This window comes from Mugil cephalus, chromosome 10 (assembly GCF_022458985.1).
Source record: "Mugil cephalus isolate CIBA_MC_2020 chromosome 10, CIBA_Mcephalus_1.1, whole genome shotgun sequence".
In the NCBI taxonomy this organism is placed as follows: domain Eukaryota; kingdom Metazoa; phylum Chordata; class Actinopteri; order Mugiliformes; family Mugilidae; genus Mugil; species Mugil cephalus.
The window spans coordinates 8,437,416-8,458,859 of NC_061779.1; the positions used below are offsets into that span (position 1 = coordinate 8,437,416).

The 21,444-nt window shown below is 42.2% G+C and overlaps 1 protein-coding gene across 6 annotated transcripts in view; it reads left to right on the forward strand.

Annotated features, from left to right (window-relative positions):
* kiaa1549la (KIAA1549-like a) overlaps positions 1-21,444 on the forward strand; it is a 114,105-nt gene that overhangs the window by 22,015 nt on the left and 70,646 nt on the right. For 5 of the 6 annotated variants that reach the window (XM_047596498.1, XM_047596497.1, XM_047596495.1 and 2 more), the window contains exons 2-3: positions 17,740-18,018; positions 20,388-21,260. In XM_047596498.1, the coding sequence (XP_047452454.1) occupies positions 17,740-18,018; positions 20,388-21,260 (1,152 nt within the window). The remainder of the gene's footprint in view (positions 1-17,739; positions 18,019-20,387; positions 21,261-21,444) is intronic. The other variant, XM_047596496.1, reaches the window with a different exon arrangement.

The window sequence follows — 21,444 nt, forward strand, 5'->3', positions numbered from 1 at the left end:
CCACAGCTGCATGTGTCTGAGATGGTGGTAATGAATGCAGGGAGACGCTGCATGTCTCCAGAAATAAATGAATAGCAACAAGTAGGGATGCTTCATTTATGCCTTCTCTTTTTTATTATTTGCGTTTCTGTGGAAATACTTTATAAGTAGAGTAAAATATACAATTAAAAGTCTTTGAGTGTCACAAACTGTAAACCAGAATTCGTCAAAGATGGAGGCAACTTTGTACACAAACTCACACGACTGTTGTCGTGGAAGTTGATTTGCAACTTGTACAGCTTGAGTTGGGACTTCCAAATCATGCATCATGATTTTGGACTCGTACAGCTCGAGTTGGGACTTGGCTTAGGACTTCCAGGCCTTGGGTTGTGATATGTTGGTCTTGCTAATGACTTAAAACATGTCCGTCCTCAGTTAGGATTTGATCTGTAGGTCTGGTAGGTCCTGATTTGATTCTCACTACCAAGACTAGACCTAGGACATGTTAGTCTTGATTTGAGACTTGATTTGACATGTGTTGGTTGGACCTAAATGTGGACTTGGAACTGAAAACGATCACATTTGTGTCTGTTGAGTTGCTGCCCGGGACGTCCTCCGGGTTTTAGTGAAACATTAACTCTTTTTCTGTTGGAACTTTCTGAACAGATTTCAGCAGAAGTGGTATACTTGACAATGAAACTGAGGCTGTAAGCGTAGATCCAGCATATGATCATACACAGAATAATTTATAGTAATGCATGTATTTATACACCCAGCTGTTTGGTTTTGTTGTACTTGCAGTACAAGACCAAGACAAGTTAAATAAAACGTGTTTCAGAACTGTATTTGTCTGACTAATAATAACGTGGCCAACAGTAGACTCTCTACAGGGATTAGTCCAAGTTTTGATCATTATTGATTTAATAAGAATCAGTCAGCCCGTATTAAAAGTCAGTAAAAGAAATCATTCAAGGCCTTTTCCAGGGTTAAGAATGAACCGTCTAACTCACATACGAGTGGCGATTACTTTATCAGCTGCCGTGTGAAGGGTCAGGAACGGACTCCCAAGCTCAGCAATCTGCGTTATTCAGAGCATTACACAATATGATTTGAGAAGATTGTTCACGGGCAAGGCCTGTTATCTGTCTGTAAGCAGCTTTAATACAAATCAATTTCCAAAATACATGCGCTCAGAAGATTTTTCTTTGTTGCCTGTTTTCCTGGATGATGAGCTGTATTTTTATTCGTTTAGAATGAATAAAAGCTACATAGTTATGTCTGACTGGCGCTGATATTTTGTGCCTTTTATCGCCCAAGTTGTTTGCTTTTGCTTACCTACATTAATTTTTAAATAAGAAAACTGCAGTTCCTTCAAAAGTGAGTTAATCCCCATGGTAAAATGTCTTAATTTACAGCAGAAATAAACATGTTTGCAGCCTGGTAGAGATATCAGTTCGGTCTCTATAGTTAATTTCTCCATTCATGACACCTCTGAAGGGGTAAAATTCTATATAACTCAATATAAATTCTTTTAAGGTTTTTTAAGTTGAATTTTTAAGGGTGTGGTTGCTTTGACTGTTAGGGTGGCGCCATCACAGGTCGCTAGCTGTCTGCTTCAGCTCCATAATTAGCTGGTAGTTAGGTGGAGTCAAACAAGGCCAAGATGGCAACACTGTGCTTCAGAACACCTCTGGAAACCCATGGGTTTGCATATCTTCACTGACAGTCAACTTGTCTGGAAAGTAACGACTGTAACCGAACGACAATGACCGAAAAGCTGCCAGCAACAGGAGAATTAAACTGATAATCAGCTGTGATTGATGTGGAACAGTGTCCTCCTTGTTGTGACATGCCGTCACATCACCACGGAGCAGTGGTTCAGCTGGTCATCAGACTCAGCAGTCGCAGCAGAGCAGCTGCAGCCCTGGCCAGATGGGAGGTTGTCGAACACAGCTACAGCGCTAGTGCCAAGCCAGCTGGGCGGCTGTATGCAGAATCTGCCACCTCTTTGCTTCATGGCTCTGTTTGCCTCTGCACGGCTACAACTGATCTCCAAACCTGCAGGAGTTCAGACAGGTCGCTGCCACAAATTTTGAAGTGAAGCCTCCTGACATTTCATGTTGTAACTCTCTACAGCTGCGTTTCCATTACACTTAACACTAAATACAAGCAGTATTTTTGAAATTTCGATAAAGAATAATTGTGCCTTATACATGTTTTGCGAGATATCCCAAAATCGCACGAGACTTCACTTTGAGGAAGATGGACTTCAAATGGACTGGTCACATGACCCCCTGCGTTGTATCCAGTGACGCCGGTGAAGGGAAATGTGATAAACTTTTATATCGATACTCTGAAAAACCACCTCATGAGATCTTAGAAGCTTTTTAAATGTAGGTGTTTCCATTACCAGTTTTTTATTGGAATATTTGGGTTTTGCGGATTTCTAGGGGTAATGGAAATGTAGCATATGAGAGGGTATGTTGTGGTTCATGTACATTGTGCTATTTGCCACATGCACGGCCTTTTCTACATTTTTTTCTACAGGATGTGATCAAACCATTAGTAACGCTGTGGAAAGCAAGCAGAATCTGAAGTGCAGTTGTGTATATAAAATTATATACAGACGATAGTAAAATCCCCTGTAGTGTCAAAACTGACCAAAATCCCAACATTTTACAACTACTACTGTGTAGTGATGTCTCCCAGTTGTCACATGTTTCTAGATTGCATTGTGCTGTTCGCCACATGCACAGCCCTTTCTACACTTTCATCTCTCTGTTTGCCTAAAAGGTCAAATTTCCTTTTAATAAGATTAATTTTTTAAATGTCAATGTGATTAACGCGTGCATGTTTACTTATAATACAACTGCAATCAGTAGATGATCAAAGGGGCAGTATCACCATGGAAATCAAGCAGAATCTGAAGTACAGTCATGTCAGTAAAATGCCCTGTAACGTCAAAACTCACCACAATCCCACGATCTAGAAGATCTGGTTCTACATTTGCATCGCGCTGTTTGCCACGTGCACGGCACAATTCTACATGTTCATCTTTCTGGTTGCCTAAAAGGGTTCAACTAGGGCTGTCAAAATTCATTTCAAAGCCATTCTTTTTTTGTGTGTGTGTGATTAACACACGCGCGCACTCCTGTTATCTGGCCTCGGGCAATCGAGATGTGATCAAAGCAGCAGTAACGCTGTGAAAAGCAAGCAAAAAGTGAAGTGTGGTCATAGTAAATAATTTCACAGAGGGCACTAAAGCACCCCGTGGCGTCAAAAACCCCCAAAAGAAGCAGAATCAAACGGGTAGAATGCATAAAGTTCAGCTTCAAAGTCCTGCCAGATGGTTCTCTGTACGAGAACAAAGTCATTGTGATTTACTGACGATGTGAAATGAGCTATAAACTGAGCCAGGAGCTTTTCTGAGAGGCTGAGATGTTGATAAGAGTAATGCAGAATTAAAAAATATCATTCATATTTGTTAACTATGGAAATCACACGATTAATCACGATTAAATGTTTTAATCTGTTCGCAGCTCCACTTTTAACAACAGGCAGTTTGTTTGTTTGTTTGCTTTTGCTCTTAATTTCTGCCTGAGAAAAACCAGAGGGTTGTTTTCTAAGTCTCGGTGAATGTGTCTCTTACGGTCTCTCACAGATGGAAGGACAGAGGAATCGGCGCAGATAGAGTGGTGTTTTGTGTATGTGTCTGTTTATATCTGCGTATGAAGAGGGGAGAAGCAGGGATGGAGTGTATCCGTGTCTATTTTTGCCGTTTGCCAGAGTGTTTGTGAGTGCCTGACTGTTCCCGTGCTGGAGTCTGTTCCTGCGCCTCAGAATAAATGTGTACGCCTGGTTTGTGCAGTTGTTCGCTTGTGTCTGTGTGTGCACATGTCAATTAACGTCCATGTGTTCGTGCAGCTGCCCAGGATGTCTCCCAAGTTCTGCTTATGCTAGACTGGCTGACCTACCGAGCGCCCCAAAGCTAATCACATGACTTTTGGACAGTCACGTGAGTCCTGCCTTCTGCCTGCATGGCTGTGGTTGTCTTAAATATGTCATCGTTATTGTATTACTGGTATTTTTACCCTCTCGTGTTTACTATCCTCATCCTCTGCCTGGCTGTAAAGGTGGTTTATTGCGGCCATCCAACTGAATATAAAGCTAATCATTTCCTGTTGTCCACTGCCAGCAGTAGATATTAATACAGTTTAAAATACAACAATTAAAGTGTGTCCTATTTCACTGTTACAGGCAAGAAATTAGCACCAATCAGTGCATATAAAAAGTATTCATCCACTTGTGTGTTTTCTCCAATTATTCCTTTTATAAATGAAATCATGGTCTTTTTATTTGAATTAGTTTTGCACAGAAATTACTGGTGGTTGATATTATACCACGTCCTTTTTCTATAGCGTCAAGTAACTAAAATGAAACTTTCCAAAAAATATACTGCACCCGGTCCCCAGGGGGAGCTCTACTTGTTGTGCTTCAGTGTGGATGTTTTTGGGTGTACGTCTATTAAGACAAAGAAAAAAAACAACAAAAAAAAACAAGACGAAACAAGAACAACTGAACTTGTGGAGCTTCTCGAAGAAGTTTCATCCAAGTAACTCCTTTACTTTTAAAAGGTCGTGTTGTAAATTGATGACTGAGATATAATCTGCGATCAATTTACATCACACTCTTAAAATCAAAAAGTTCACTAGAACTGAATAAGCTGCTTGGACGAAATCTCTTGAAGTATCTACAAAACCAGTTACCTTTGTTTCAGCTGGATTTTCGATACGTCCTTGAGACATATGTCTCAACCAGCCACACGAGACAAGGTGTAGATTAAAATAAATTACGCCCGGGCTCCCTTTTTCCTTGCGACTCTCAAAGGGGCGCTCATTCTGTTCTTTTTATATTAATTATTTCCCGCTTTTTAATCGCGTTTCATCACCCAAAGCATCTCCCCCTGTTTCTAAGGGACGTGTGGCGTGTTAAATTGCTTTTTAATTCTACTTCTTAGACGTAAGAGGAACATTCTGTTTTCACAAAACTGGGCTCCTTCCAGGTTATAATCCCGTCTCATTAGCTAACGGATATGGGATCCCTTCCCTTTGCGGCCACGAGTAAACCGCATCCCGACCCTTGAGCGAGCTCACTAACCAGTTCTGGTGAACCAAGGCTTCTGAAACAATATAATCACTAATAGCCGGCGACGGAGCAACACATTAAAACGTCCCATGCAGCCAAGCAGTAGGAGCAGGTAGCAGCCAGGGCAGCCTAAATAATGTGAGAGCCTGCCAGGTGCCTGATGAGAAGCAGAGCAGTACAGAGGCAGCCAGCCAGATCCCACCCAGGCAATAAAAGATATCCCCACTGACTGCCCTGTATTAGTTTGCTTTCTGTTAGTCACCTGCCATCTTCCAACATCCTGCAAGGCAATATTATTATCATCATTATTAGCATTAGCATTAGTGTTAGTATGATTACTTTACAGCCAACTTTCTGGCGCTGAAGAGTTTAATAATAACCTGCCACGAGCTGCTTGAAACCGTCATTTATGTCGACCACCAGCAGAGCGTCTCAGCCTTAAATAGACCGAAGTCACTGGAGACAGACTTTTATGGTATTCACTTCATATGATTGGTTTCTCCTTGTGACTTCCTCCGTCGTTAATCTCACCCGTGTCTCGTCAACCTCTCAGCCTTGTGTGTAGGTACGCGTATGAGGCATAACATTATGACCACCTTCCTAATATTGTGCAGGTCTCCTTCGTGCCAAAACATATTCTGACTCATCAGAGAATGGACATGGTCCTTCTGAGGGTGTCCTGTGGTGTCTGGCAACAGAATGATATTAGTGGGGGTCTTTGGGTCCTGTGGGTTGAGGGGAGGGGCTTTTGTGGATCATCCCACAGATGCTTGATCAGTTTTGGAGCTGGTGGATTTGGAGGCCAGGTCAAGGTGACTAGGTGACTGCTACGTGTCTAAGTAACATCCACATGAATGCCAGGTCCAAACGTTTTCCAGCAGGACGTTGAATTATCACAAGATGGTGAATGTTATTTACTTCTCATGTCAGTGGTCATAATGTTTTGGCTTATACTCCTGTCTTTCTCATCGATTTGACCTGCCTACACTGTTCCACATCTTGTATGTTTTCATTGAAGATTCCTCTATTTCCTGCTCCTTCTTCCCCTTGTGACCTGCATTTGGGCCCTACCGCCCCGTAACATAACAAATACACATTTCAGCGATAATCACACAACAACCGTAATATTTGTGCAAAATCAGGAGATCTGATCACCCGCATGTGTCATAGCGTGGATAAAGGTGTCCTCAGCTGTCCTGGATTTTGGGATATTATCTTGTCAGTCCCGGTGCAGGGGAGATTCTGTGCCCTCTAGTCTTGAAACGATTCCAAATTTCTCTATTTCATGCCAGGTTAATCGTATTGTTTTTAACTTGTGGCCGTTGGAGGTCATGGTATGGCTCGAGTAGTGCAGATTTAAGGCAGTCAGAGTTAAAGGGATTTCCTACTGTGGACACACTACATGAAAACTTCTGATGCGATAATCACATTCGACGCTTAACAAAAGCTTGTGTGGCGCGATTTGAATTACTTTATGTGAACTGTATCTCGGCAGCACTCTGAACTCTGGAGCCCACTAATCCAGCCTGATACGAGCCGATGCGGTGCGGCCGTCCATCTGTTGTGCCCCGTCCGCATTGTTGATCCTCTCCGCCGTAACGGAACAATTTGTCCAATCAAGTGTTCCACTAAAACCCGCAGAGAGACGGAAGTTTAGAGCGACTTTATCTCGGGTAATGCACCGTTTATGTCCTCGTTTAATCCCTCAGATAGACGTGTTTGGATCAGTGAAAAGTGGGTGTTGATTATCAGATGTGAAGATGAAGGATGCGGCGATGGAGAGCTGTTTGTTTGAGTCAAATTTAGCATGTAGCCAGAGATAAACACAATTAACACAGGATTTGAGGATTATATAGTCTGGCAACTCTGGGCATTATTTAATTACATGTAGTTTTCTATAGCGTTCTGCATGGCTAATTGGTGGTTGAATCTTTCATGTAGGGGGACAAATCTACTGTAGGCACTGAATTCTCACCTCAGACCATAGACTGAATAAATATGGACAATGTGTCCCCACTCCCGCCCAATTAAAACTACTCTCTGCTCTACCTCCACCAGTTACAGGGAAATGTCAGATAATACACTGTACCTATTTAATAACTCACTAAAACAAAACTTATCAATACAATTGAACTTGCATCAACTTTAACTACCTAAAATGACTGAAACCATCTTTAAAAATGTATTTGATGTGTAGCTTATGGTGGAGCTTATGACCTATACTGCAGCCAGTCACCAGGGGGAGCTCTACTTACTTCAGTTCCTGTTCTTCACTGTTCTGTGTCCATCTTTATATTGCAGCGTGCGTCTGGGATTTCACCTGGCGACTGAATAGGCTCTCAGCTAATTGCAGGGAACCTGCCAGAGTCAGTGTGTAATATGCGACCTCGTTATTGGCTCAGCAGCGATAGGGGCGTGGCCTACTGTGTACAGGAGGCTTAGATTGGTAGGTCTAGTGTGGTGCTCTGTGTGAAACGGTGCATTGTTGAGACAGCTCCTGTATCCCTGAATGAGTGAAGTGTTGACCGAAAGATAATTTCTTCTGCCTCCATTTATCCCTTTACTAAAACAAGTTGGAATTATGTTAATGTGTATTTAAAGAAATTCAAATTTGTGGGAGAAGATGTGGGCCACAAATTAAAAAGAATATATGAAAAATGTCTAATCAACCAACAATTTGCCTGCATTACCTCTGCAGACCCCTAGGGGTCGCGGACCCCCTGTTGAAGACCTATAATCTAGAATCTATTTATTTCATGTTCTTCTTCGATTTAAAATCAACGCCAGAAGTGAATCATTTCAAAAAAAATCAAAACGCTCTCTCCCTCATGTCCACGTTTGCATGTAGCCAATTAATTCCTTTTAATTCCCCAGTGATTAATAAACAAATTATCCATTTATATTTTATCTTTGAACTGCCGGCCCTCATACAATATGCGTTTTTCATCCTGCTGCTTAAATAATGTTTAATGTAGACGCTCACCAGAGGCTCTGCAAATGCTGAGCAGTGATGTCTGTATTAATGTGATTTCTGTTCATTCTGGTGGTTTGTTTTACTCTGGCTGGAAAACAATCAGGTGTCTAGTGAGCAAATAAATAGCAGCAAATCAAAAAAAAAAAAAACTTGCTGATTCCTTCGTTTTTATCAGCAAATACTTCCATTCCATAAATTTTCTCGGTATTTATTCATGGAACGACACAAATTCATCCTGCGCTCTGCTCGTCTGCGAACGTCGGCGGCTGTTGCGTGAAATTGATGTCGTGTTAACTCCTGATAATGTCGGCGCCACCTTATTGTTTCCCGACGCTTCGCCAATAACAGCTGCATCTCAGGGTGACACAGAGGTAGAGAGCGAGAGAGAGAGAGAGAGAGAGAGAAACAACAGGGACGAGGCGGACGTCACGCAAGCACGGAACACTCTGTTTTTCTTCTTTATCTGTGGTAACGGTCGCCCCGGTGACAGCATCCCTGCGGTTGCCGTGGAGACCCGGCAGCAGAAGCAAGAAAATCCTGTTGTCAGGCTGAACGGGGGCCGCTGATTTACTGTTACCTCAAATAGGTTCAGTCTCCCGGTTGCTTCCTTTCATCCACTGACTTGGCATTTAGATGGAATTACTATTATTATAATCTACGTTTTGATGTGTTAAGTCCACAGCTCATACTAAAAGCAAGTTGGAGTCTAAACGAACATCTCTGAGGATTAGCATAATTTGACATTTCTCTTCTTATTTATCTTTTTCCCCTCTCCCTCTTTGATTTGGATGATATTAGGCTATCAAAGCATTGCTGTCCTGAACGTGTCCTTAATGAGAAGATGAACACGGGTGGTGCAGAAAGCCTGCAGGTTCTGAAAGCATAGAGGCAAAGGAAAAGCAATTATTTCTTACTTTTATTTTTTATAAATAATTAAATAAAACAAAAAGGGAGCCTCACAGCAAGAAGGTTCTGGGTTTGAATGCATCGTGCGAGTGGGGAGATTCTCAATTCTAACTTGGCCGTAGGTGGGACTGTGAATGGTTGCCTGTCTCTGGGTGCCTGTCCAAGGTGTGCCCCGCCTCGCGCCCATTGCCAGCTGGGATAGGCTCCAGCCCCCCTGCAACCTTCCAGAGGACAAGCAGTTACAGAAAATGAATGAATGTATGAGTAAAAGCTCAGCTTGACACAGCAGTTCTTTTGTGTTTGAGTCTAAATTGACCCAAACACCCTTAATGTCGGTCTTGAACAGCTGTGAAAAAATGACATTTCAGCTTGGCATTTTGTGACTTTTTAGAGCTTCCTCTATCCAAAGAGCAAACAACACACACACATATGTACACAGGCAGTATTCAGTATGCTGCTGGTTTAAGGGAGGAGTGGAGCGCAATCAACATGCTGATCTTTCCAAACTCAGGATAAACTGTGAAGCATTAGGACGGGGAAATATGTCGATGTTTGTCAAAGCAAGTATTGAAGTAAAGGAACTGTGCATTGACAGCCAAGATGGCAGCGTTTGGGAGCTTCTAAAGAGGATCAAAAGGCAAAGCGAACGATTGAACTTGTCTCTGACCTTCTGCTGCCATAGTTTTTCTGCAATGTTCCTACTACTCCTCGAACACAGGAGGAGAAGAAGGAGATGAAAATGTGAAAGAAGGCAATCTGCAGTCTTTCAATAAAATTGGATCTGTTCGTTGTGGACATATTACGACACTGAGATCCAGAACTAAACTGTAGATGGCACCAGTGTCCCGAGGTTGCACTCTGTGGTCATAAAATAGATTGTAAATGATTTCATAATGAACTTATTTTCATTAAAACAAAGGAAAAATTGGAAGTTGTCAATATTTATAGGTTATTATGTTACTGGTGGAGCCCATTTTAGATCACATTGGACTGTATGTGGCCCATGACAACCCAGCATGATTCAGGAGAGGCTAGTTTTGTGTGATAGTTTGTAGCTAGCGTCTTAGCCTCTCAGCAAATCGTAGTACTCTTCCTGTGTCTGGATCAAAGTTTTGATCCAGACACAGTAGACTCGAGGCAACTCACACTTTGTGAGTCAGAGCTACTGATTGTTGCAATCTAGTTCCATTGACTTACATTTTATGCATCGCAATTTCAACATCTTCTCCACCTCCATTTTCCTCCCACTGTCATGCCTTCCATCATCACGTCAAAGACATGCCGTTATGTTATTTGATGATTCTTTAATTGGTTGTAGGTCGGGGTGTGAATTGTTGTCTGTCTGGCATGTATTTAATAAGTTAATTCCAAGGATCTTGTGATATCAAATCGTTGTTTTTAAGGCCTAGTTGTCCACTAACCAGAGGGTTAGTGGTTCAATCCTGAGTTTATTCAGCACCAATGGATAAATAATCACTCGATAAATGCAAGACTTCCTTACCATTTGATCTCTAGATCGTTGTCATCTGTATTTGAACATGAGGATGAGATCTTACCTTCGTCACTGGCCTCGGTGACTACAGGCCTAAATTAGGTGATTAAATAATGCAATAACCTTTCAAAGGAATGTTATTTAGTCCTACTTTTAAGTAGATTACATAAGACCCTTCTTCCACATGAACGTATCCTCTGTTAGAATATTTTAGCAGTCTTCAACACCAGACTCTGTCAAGTTCAAAGCAGCTTCTGTGTGACGTCCTGGGAGAAATCTGTCACAAGTCAGGAGTACAAAAATGAGTGATGTGTTGGAGTTTGATCCTAAGCTCTGTCCTGGGCCAAGGTTAAATACAAGAGAAAGTTACGTCGAAGTGTTTTCAATATGGTGCTATTCTCCTTAGAACCAGTTAATGCAGGAATGTTCTTTAACCCTTTAAAATTGAATGTGTCTCCAGTGGCAAGTTTGTGCAAATTCATTTTGGATTATGATAAATATGCCATATGTTTTGCGCTATTAGAAAAATTCCAAAGGTTTCTGAAAGCTGTCATTACGGTAATATCACCTGTGCCTCATCCACAAGGTTATAACACTTTTATAACATGCAGTAAATTTTGTAAAAAAAAGTTTCTATATATATTAAAAATAGGTGTAATATAGTTAAAGAAAAGAATTTTAATTAAATTAACCCATTTACAGCTACACCCTGGTCATGCATATACTGGTTTTGTCTACTACCACAGTGCAACTGTGCTCCAAATGCATAGTAAATTTGTTCTTCCAGAATCTTCCAGGTAAGTGAGCCTGATCAAATTTGACTCGTTAAACTGTTGACACCAGCCGAACGAGCGCCCATTCTTTCTGCATGAGCTGGTGACAGTCAGTGTTAGTGTGTGTTCGCCTTTCAAACAAGCGAGTGATGCAACCTACAGAAAGTTCTTCGCTCTAATTCAGTCCATTCATCCATTGGCTGTGTGTAGAAGAAGCTATCTGTTATAATTGCATCAGCTTTCCTCCAGCTTTGTGCAGTAAATGAGGAAAAAACAATTAATAAAACATTTTTTTTTTTTGCACATTTATGTAAGTATAAATGCTGGAAGAAAAACAGTATTTCCGTGTTATAATCAGTGTTTAGTCAGTGTGATATTCTGCTGCACTCATTTCACACAATGGGTAGATGTTGCTGTTGTCAGGCAGTTTTCTTACACTTTGGCAGCTCTTCTGAGTATTACTGAGAAACGATGGCACACTGTCCAAATGCTGCTGCCTCCCGCTCCAACAGTAATAAACTCTGCACACAGAGAATTAGACAGCATTTTTTGATATCTAGGTGCTTAAATAAAGATTATTAGCGGTCTCAGCTATGCAGCTATTTTTATGTATATTTTTTTCCTCCAGCCTAAAAAATGTTGGGCTCTTTCTCACGCAAACAGATGGACACTCTGGATTCCTTCACTGCTGTCAGCTCCTAGTCAGAATAATCTGTCAGCCAATAGGACAAAAGACAAACAGCCCAAAAAAATTAACAGGCAAGAACAGATTTATAGTATGGTTTCAGCCTAGACATGTCTTTCTCTTATTGTGCACTCATCTGTTTACCCGAACGTACGCACATTCAGCAAATTATTTTACTGTTCTCGCCTCCACACAGACAGATGGACGCCCCCGAATAGTTCCAGGAAATTCTTACATGTCCATCCTGTTGGACGGCCCCACTCCACTGGGCAAAATCTACTGGCTTGGGACCATTCTTACTCCCACTGAGTCTCGTACCGCAACGTGTAAACTGGTGCTTTGAATTGCAACCAGCACTCCTACTCTAACCACAAATACTTTTATTTTTTGAAAGGGAAAACAATGGCACTGTAAAAAAAGAATCCAGCTCACCATCATTCAAAAACTTCATCATGTAGTTTGGTAGGCTTTTATTTATTTTACATGGTTGTCCGCTGCTGAAACGTTGGACAACTGGACTTCTTGAAGGTTTCTTGAACATATTTCTTCAACCCTGTTTGGGTTCATTGTCCTGGTTTTGTATATTAATATGGTTCTGTCTGTGTATGTCTTCTATATTAAACCATATAAGCCCATTTAGGCAACTGCTTCAAGTTAACAAGCTGATGCAACTGTGCCTACCTTGAATAAACAACCCTTGGTAAAGAAAACTTATCCAGTTCCTCAAATGTTCGTCGTGGAGTTTGTCCAACAAACCAAAGTAAATGTGAGTGAATGCTGGACTTGGACTGACTTCAACACTCAATTAATTTGGGCTGTCAGTGCCACCTCAACATTTGCCAATGATTTAATAGCTCTTCCTGGCTTCCTGGCCTCCCAGCTAATAGAAGCACTCCCTAGCCTCCTAGCTAATAGTAGCTTAAAAGCAGCTCTTCCTGGTTTCCGAGCCTCGCAGCTAAAAGTAGCTCCTCCGAGCCTTCCATGTTTCACATAGTTGACTTATTATTCCCTTTAAGTTTTCAGTTGCAATTTAGACATCTCAACTACTCCTTCTCCTCACAATTATCGAAAATAATTCCTTTTGTGGCTTTGACAAAAATAGCCTAGCAGCTTTAAGTGTTTTCTGTGAGTTCTTCTTAATAACTTGCAGGAATATAGTTGGTGCCATCTTTTACAGAAGGTACCATTATCATGCATTCCCCTCTGACTTTCTTAGTCTGGAAAATGTTCCAGCCACAGCGCCTGGCTCTCAGATCCACATAAAGACTTTATCGCTATTTTTTATCAGGCCTGTGTGATAATTACTTAAATGAAATCTGCCACCAGTTGGCTAGTTGGCAGACTGAGCTAACACACTCTCCCCCTCTTAGCTTTTCCCTCTGAGCTTTGCAGAGGGCTGAGGCCCAGTTGGCTCAGTATAGCTTCTCACACTTCCTAAACACCTGTCCTGCTCACAGTTAGGGTTGACAGCTTGGATCCTCTCTGGTTGGCCCGGAGTACACAACATTGGACTAAGTAGCGCAAAGCCATGGCCATAGACTAAAGGTATTTATCAGCGTAGTCTTTCTTGGCTGTAGTGCGCAAGGTAGGTGGCACTGGGACCTGCAGAGACAACAAACTGGGCAAACCGGTGATGGATGCCAGCTCTGTGGTGGGGATGGAACCGGCCAGTGTAGATGCAGAGACAGAGAAAAGGATGAAAGGGAAGCTGATGGTCATCATAAACAACCCTCATTGTACTTTCTATGTCAAGCTGAGGCCGCTCAGCAGCTCGTTCAGCCACAGATTCAAACAGCCACGAGCCTCAAAGCATTTAGGTGGCTCTCTCATATCAGGACCAGCACCACCTAGTACCTCTAGCTAGGGATGCCTTGTCCAAGTTTCATTGCCTCCAGATCCAATACCAATCTTTTAATATTCAGTATTGGCCGATTCAAGTCCTAGTTTCTGTCCCTGGAGTCTTTTCTTGTCTTCCTTGTATTTTCCTAGATGCAACTGGATTCAGTCCAATAAACACTTCTGTCAAAGTTAACGTAGAGTGGAGAGGATAAATCATACCTTAGCTCCATTAAAACCATGTTCTCTGCTCCAGAAATCAAGTTGGTACTATTGAATAAAGATCTCCTACTACCACCTCGTGAAACATCCACATTGCATACTCTACTAATTGAAGTCTGACTGACTTGGTAGTGTTGGTAGTTGTTAAAACGGAAGAAGACATTTAACTCTACATATTGGTTTTGGTTTATGGTGACCTACAAAAGACCAGGTTGGCTAAAACCTGATACCAATCAGATCACTTTAAAAAAGCCTGGATCTGCCCAAATACCAATCTACCTATAACCTCAAATGACTGTGATCTGAAGACAGATGCCATGTATTCACTTACTTATATATAATCCTCTAACATATGCCCTATTTATATAGACACTGTTGTCTTTTCAGTATGTGTTTGCCAAAGCCTTTGCACATTTTCGCTGTAATTAAAGTACATTTTAATGCACGTTTTACGCTGTTGTTTTGTTCGGCTGCTTTCCACAGCCACTGCAGAATTTACCTAAGTACTGTGTATTTTCATGTTTATTGAGTGCAATAACAATATTAATGGTATTTTCCTTGCACATGTACATATGCAGATTACTGTTGTTCTGCATCTTACTCTAATGCTGCTATGTCAGCCTGAATTTCTCCCATCATTAAACTTATTTTATCTTACTGTTTTGAAGCAGGCATCTAAATATTAGTAATCTGAATAGTCACAAAGCTCAGAGTGACCTGGCAAATCTTTACAGGTTTAGAGATGCAGCTGGATATCAGCAGACTCATTTCCAGCTGGCAAGATGCTATTGTCAATAGACATTCTGACTTTTTTCTGAGGCTTTAAAGCCTCGCCGTGCTCCGTGTACCATTTCCGTGTGATGATTTCTCGTAATCTCGTCATAAGCTGAATGTTCTCTCACAGAAATAGGTGAAATGCGTGTTTTGTCCAAATAAATAAAGCAGGTCAGCTCTGGTTTGATCCGCGTTTATCCATCTTTAATCTACACTTCCTGCCATCCACCATCCATCCATCCATCCATCCATCCATCCGTCCGTCCGTCCTGTCCATATTTGTTCTCAGTAGAGGTTCTTCTTTCCTAGTGTTTTGTCGGTGGTCTGATGGTAGAGTCACATATGTCGCTCTCAGCCAGAGCAGGTGGCCACCGGTTGGAGGAGAAAGCACCCAAAACACTGCTAACGGTTATGCATATGGTACAGTCCTGCCATCTTCTCCACCTTCTATCATTCTCTTCATTCATTCATCCCCATCTATCCATTCATCTTTCCATTACGTCACTGAAATAAAGTTATTGTCATTAGCTTCTTGTAGAAACACACTACTATTAAAATATTAAAAGAGAGGTGTCATTATCGGCCCATAAACAAGTAAGAAAAATGCCAAAGGATAGATCATAAATAAAATACAATAAAACGTACTGTGTGTTAAAAATTTATTATTTACAAATATGTATCATTTATCGTAATTCTTGTGTAGTTTTCTGACAGCATCCGGGTCAACTTTTATAAAAAAGATGTACAAAACTGTCTGTGACATCACCCATAGGATTCTTGAGGAGTAGTTTTGAAGCTCAGAATGGGCGGAACTGACTGTCACCATCTTGGCAGTGGTGACTCTTCCTAGCTAATTCCTTAAACGGTCAAATACAAATTAGACACTTCTAAAGAAATGCTTCCAAATGACACCTCTTTGGAAATATATCAGGCCTCGTACATCATCTAAAATGATGATTTCTGAAGATATACACCAATTTGTCACAACATCATGACCACTGACAAGAAATGTAAATGTAAACATCGACCATGTTGTGACAGTTTAGTGTTCTGCTGGGAAACTTTCAGACCTGGCATTTCTTCATGTGGATGTTACTTAGACGTGTTGCTCCCACCTAGACCAGACCAGGCTCCCCAACCTTGCAGGATGCAGCCTGGCACAAACACACACACAAAAACGCTTTAGGCACAAGTCAAAAAACATGAAGAACAGCACAAGGTGTTGACCTGGCCTTCATATTTACAAAAAACATTCTGTTGCCAGACGCAACAGGAAACCCTTGGAAGAGTCACAACTGTTCAGAAGGCACAAGGTAGACCATTATCAGTAAGGTGGTCGTAATGTTATGCCTGACCGGTGAATATCCATAGTCTTAAGAAATGCATAAAAAAAACGCTGCTGCAACATTCCTTTTTTGATGAATGTGAGCCAGTGAAGCGCTACATGCTGAGAAGCTGCATTGGTTCTGGATGAGATTAATTGGACCGAAAAATAAGACGGCTTTTAAGTTTAACAAGCGTGTTACTCTCCCCTGCAGTGCACAGAGTAATTGCACCTTCCATTTCCAGCTTTGTGGTCCTCTTCTCCCTCTGACCGGCTAATGCAACACACAATGTGGAGCATAAAAGGAGCCAGAATGTAAATTTGCCAATGGATATTTCAGTGACATTTATGACATGACATGGTGTAATGAGGAACAGATTGCTCTCTGGTGGTGCTTTATAGCTGGTGTCCAGAGAATATACATCAGCTCAGCATGGAGCTGGTTCTGTACAGCCTGTCTTTCTCCGAGTTTGCTCCGTTTTAATTATACCAAACCTCCACAGAAGCATGGGCAGCGTGGGAAGTGTGCAACACAGATGCACACTTAACACATTTGCAGTCTGAGGCGGGTGAACGCCGAAAAAAGACTTAGAGCTGTCCGACGTTCACTTCCTTTGTACGAAGTCTTGTTGGGAAACTAGGAAATACTCAACATCAGCCTGGGGGGACGCCAAAGCCAAACCCTTTTTCTACTTCAGGACGGATGCAATGAACCGCATCAACCAGCAACGTGGCGGCCAGCAGGCCAGTCAGACGGTCAGCCTCGTTTCTCCCCATCTTTCATTTTCACTAAGGCAAGGTGCCTTTGAGAGGGAATGCATTAGGCAGGATAATCGCCTCAGTCTGCCAAAAACCTTCCGGCTTTGTTGGGGAAGATGAAGACAGTTTACAGAATGCAGATAAAGGCCACAGCCAACGCTTTGACTGGATGTTGTCTTTCCCTGCTCCATTTCCATCTATCACTCTGTGGTTTACAAAATGAAAAATGACTCCATAAAACTGGGATTACTTATAAATACACGTCTTGGGAAATGTGCTCCTTGGGAAATGTGTTTCGGTGTCTCGTCGGTATTGGTCGGAGCTGAGCCTGGGTGGTTGTGTATGTTCTAGGAATAATAAATCCACAGGCTAGCGCGACTAACCTAACAGATCAGATTAGTATCTGTGGAATCGCAGCTGATTAGTGTGTGTGTATGTGTCCTAATTTTATCTATCTAAATTAATTCCCTATGCTTTATCCTCTAAAAACATAAGTGACCTACTTTAGACGTTATTACTATTTTTCCACAGTTGCAGTTTTAGTTTTTTTTTTTTTTTTAATCCTTTCAAATGAGTGTGTGTGAGGGTATGTGTAAGTGTGTGTTTTTCTTGGCAGTGTGCGTGAGGCGAGCAGTTTTAAATCTCCTGGTGGTTGGACAGTTGCTTTGCTATTAAGAGGACTAATGATTTGAGGACTCCAGCTGTGTCTGTGTACATGGGTTTCTGTCAATGGAGGAGCTCATGGCCTCTGAGGCTGATGAGTCAAAGACTGCTCACTGCCCAGAACCCCTAATTAAGCCCTATTTCTACTTTTTTCTATTTATTTATTTAATCAGCCCCTTTCTGTCTGTGTATCCCTGTGTCCTCCAGCAGCTGAGAGAGGCCGTCATGCGTCAGTCAGACGGGCCGACTTGACTCTGGCCCCCGCAACGTCCTCCAACCTCTCAGTAACCCCTGGGACCGGAGACAAAGCCGGAGCTGAAGATGCTTCCTCCTCTTCCTCTTCCTCTTCCTCCTCTTCCTCCTCTTCCTCCTCCTCCTCTTCGCAAGCCAGTCACAAAGATGGTCCGACAGCAGGATCGCACAATGCATCTGTGGTTTTTGTTGTGAACAACAACTCCTCCAGCAGCAACAACAGCTCCAATTTGGGTAAGGAATAGTCTCTTATATATTTGAAGTATTGGGGCCCTATATTCTGCATTTGAAGAGTTTAGCCTCTAATAAACCAAAGATACAGGATGAAAAGCCAAAACGCTGTCCATCCATGAGTCTTCATCACTTACGACCATTTTCATCAAAATGTAATTTTCAGCCACTTTAAGCAACCATCTTCATCAACCCGTCACAACCATCCTCATCATTTTGTCATCATCTGTATCATGTTACCGTCTCCCATCGTCAGCGTCCTCTTTTTTTCCCCATCATGTCCTGTCCCATGTCACCGCCTCCATGTCTCCCACTTCCTGTCATCACAATAGCAGTGACGTCGGCCACAAGGTAATTCCTCCGCACATGTTCTTGGGCTCCTGCCCTGCAAATGAACTAAATTTAATATCCTGTTGCCCCGATGTTTCCTGTCACGTCGATTCACATCACAAAACACAATACTTGGAGTCCTCAGGTGGTGATGCGTAGGGCGGATGAGATTAAATCTGGAGCTCAGTCACAGAAGGATTGATCGCCTCCCTCTTGTTTACTTCGGCATCCTTTGCTTCCCTCTCTCATCAACATGCGTCTCATATCAGTGGGAGAGAAGAGGCACTAAACGAACCCCTGACATTAAAATGCCTCGTTGGTGTGCACAATAAAATTGGATTTTTGTTTTCTGTGGAAAAACTTAAATTGCTGTGTGACTCATCTGGTCTTCTTTCAATCAGACAATAACCTTGTCATCCTCCTCATCCCTTAACCTTGGGCCTGAAAACTGAAAATTGAGCCTTGCCGACTTTCATTTGCATGACCTTTTTGTTTTTATGAATGGATACCTCTTTTTTATTGCTTCATGGGGATTTAAGGTGCAGTAAAATTATCATTTTAAGACATCCGTGCATCTACATACAGGTGAAGATTAGATGCTGTTGTATTTCCATTTGTTTTTTTAAGTCCGGTATAATCTAAATATAATAGATTTATGTCAAAGGCAGTTGAATTTGCGACCGCAAAAGAAGTATACACTGCATTTTATAGCATAAATCCTTTTGTTATTATTAACACATGCCATTAAAAGACCAAAAACATGAAAGTCTGTAGCTTAGTTATTGTTACTGCTTTAAGCTCTAGTGACAGATATTTTTTAGACATAAAAAACATCTGCCTCATTCACGCTCAGCGACCAGATCATTTGGAAGTGATGCGCAACATTTAATACAGTAACAACCTTGTGACATTAAATATTTTTGTGGTTGAACTCAATCTTGTCAAAGTGACGGCTCTTCCACCTGGAGTCAAGGCCATAGACTGTACGTGCTGTAAATATGAACACGTCCCCACTTCCTTGCATTGGCCAAACTGCCGCTATTTTCCCAGAGATATCGTGTTAGTTTGGAGCCAGATTCCACGCAGTACGGTCCGAGTGAAGCCACATTTCTGATGGAATCCCCTGTGTTTTCTTGTAATTCTCCTTATTTATTTATTTACGTTTTCCAACTCTCACGATGTCTCGGAGGCGCTTCACTGAGCGGTTGGCATGGCAACTTGTAGCGATCGTGATGTCACGTCCTGTTTCTTTAACGTCAACTAACCAACTAAATTTAAACTCATCCAAAAAATTGCCACTTGAAGATGCGTCAGTATTATATTAACTACCTTAAATGACAGAAACCATCAAAAATTTATTTGACATGTCCAGGCCAGTTCCCAGTGGGAGCTCTACTTGCTTTGGCTTCACTTTTCAGGAGCAGTCTTCATACATCTACACAGGATTGCAATACATTTAAAGACCAGGGGCAAACAAAATAACTGGCGATGAAATTGTGAAAGTTTTTTTTAACTGCGTGGGAAGGTGGAGGTGCTGATGATAATGGAGCAACTGAACCGTAGAAGCATAGAAATAGACTCGAAACTTTCACCAAAGCTCAATTTAAAGCTCTGTATTTCGCAATATGCAGTTTAAAATTTGTCTGAGGAACAACAACTGGATTTAATAACTTCTAGAAACAAGTGTTACAGGGAAACGTAATGCAGAAAAATTGAAGTTGCGAATGTAATCAAGGTTCTATGATTTCTAATTTACCTTCTGTGGGATTATATTGAGGAGGAATAAAATTATGAGCTTCCAGGAAAACCTTGCAATGCTTAAGATTTTTTTTTTCTGTTCTGAGGATTTCAGTCTAAAAAAAATGAAGGATTATCAAACATTACGACTGGTATGGATTATCATCACTGCACAGAGTCAGATTCCACACTGTATGTTTAAGAAATACAGTTAAATTAAAACACTAAGAAAGTCTGATTTAGTAATATCCAGACATCCTATAATACTTCTGATTCCCACGTTTTTTTTTTTTTTACCCTTACAGAGGAGTCAATGAGCAGCCTGCCAGCCTGGGATCTCCCAACTGTCCCTGAATCACTCCTGTCCACCGTGGGCGACCACGACGTCACGCTTCCTGCCAACGTCACCAGCCCTTTCTCCACCCACCAGTGGAACACCACCGCGCCCGTGCGCACCAGAAACGCCTCACAGCACACGACCGTGTCCACAACCACCATAAAGACGTCTCCATCGCCCACCACCACCACCACCACCACCACCTCAACTTTACCGTTCTCCACCACGGCAAGAGCACAAACAGCGCCAGAATCCACCACTGTTTCGTACGCAACCGCCGCGAGCCAAGACACTGTGACCGACGACAGCCCTCAGCTGACGACAGTAACCACGACGACGCCCTCAACGACCACCCTTACTGTGACTGCTGCTGCTGCTGCTGAAGTGACGACGCAGGCGCCGACCACTAGGAGCGCTGCAACGATGCCGCCAAACACCACCACTGCTACAACCGTACAGCAGACAACAACACGCAGACTTACTACAACTCAACCTACAACCACCACGACAACCACAAATGCCCCCACTACTACCACTATTATTACTACTACTGCCCCCCCAGCCACCACCACCACCACAACCACCACCACTACAACCACTCCTGCTCCAACCACTACCACCACTGCACCTACAACTACTACTACTACTACTACTGCCCCCACCACTACTGCCGCCACCACCACCACCACCACCACCACAACAAAGGTACCCGCCACCACTGTGTTCCTTCCGGTCCAAACTACCCCACCTCCTACCACGACCACACAACCTCCGTTCGGCACCAGCGCAGAGGAAGGTCCTCTACCGTGCAACGTGACCGAGAAGTTCTGGGTCAGGACAGGTATGAGATTTCAACCATCCCCCTGTCACTAGGATTTATCTATGATGAATCACTTCACCGTTATTAAAAGTGGAATAAATTTAGAGATGTACGGGTGATAATAGAAGAGTCAGGGCTTTCTTTTATGAGATATGAGATACAAAAGGACTGACGAAAACATATTAAAGGTCCCATATTATGCAAA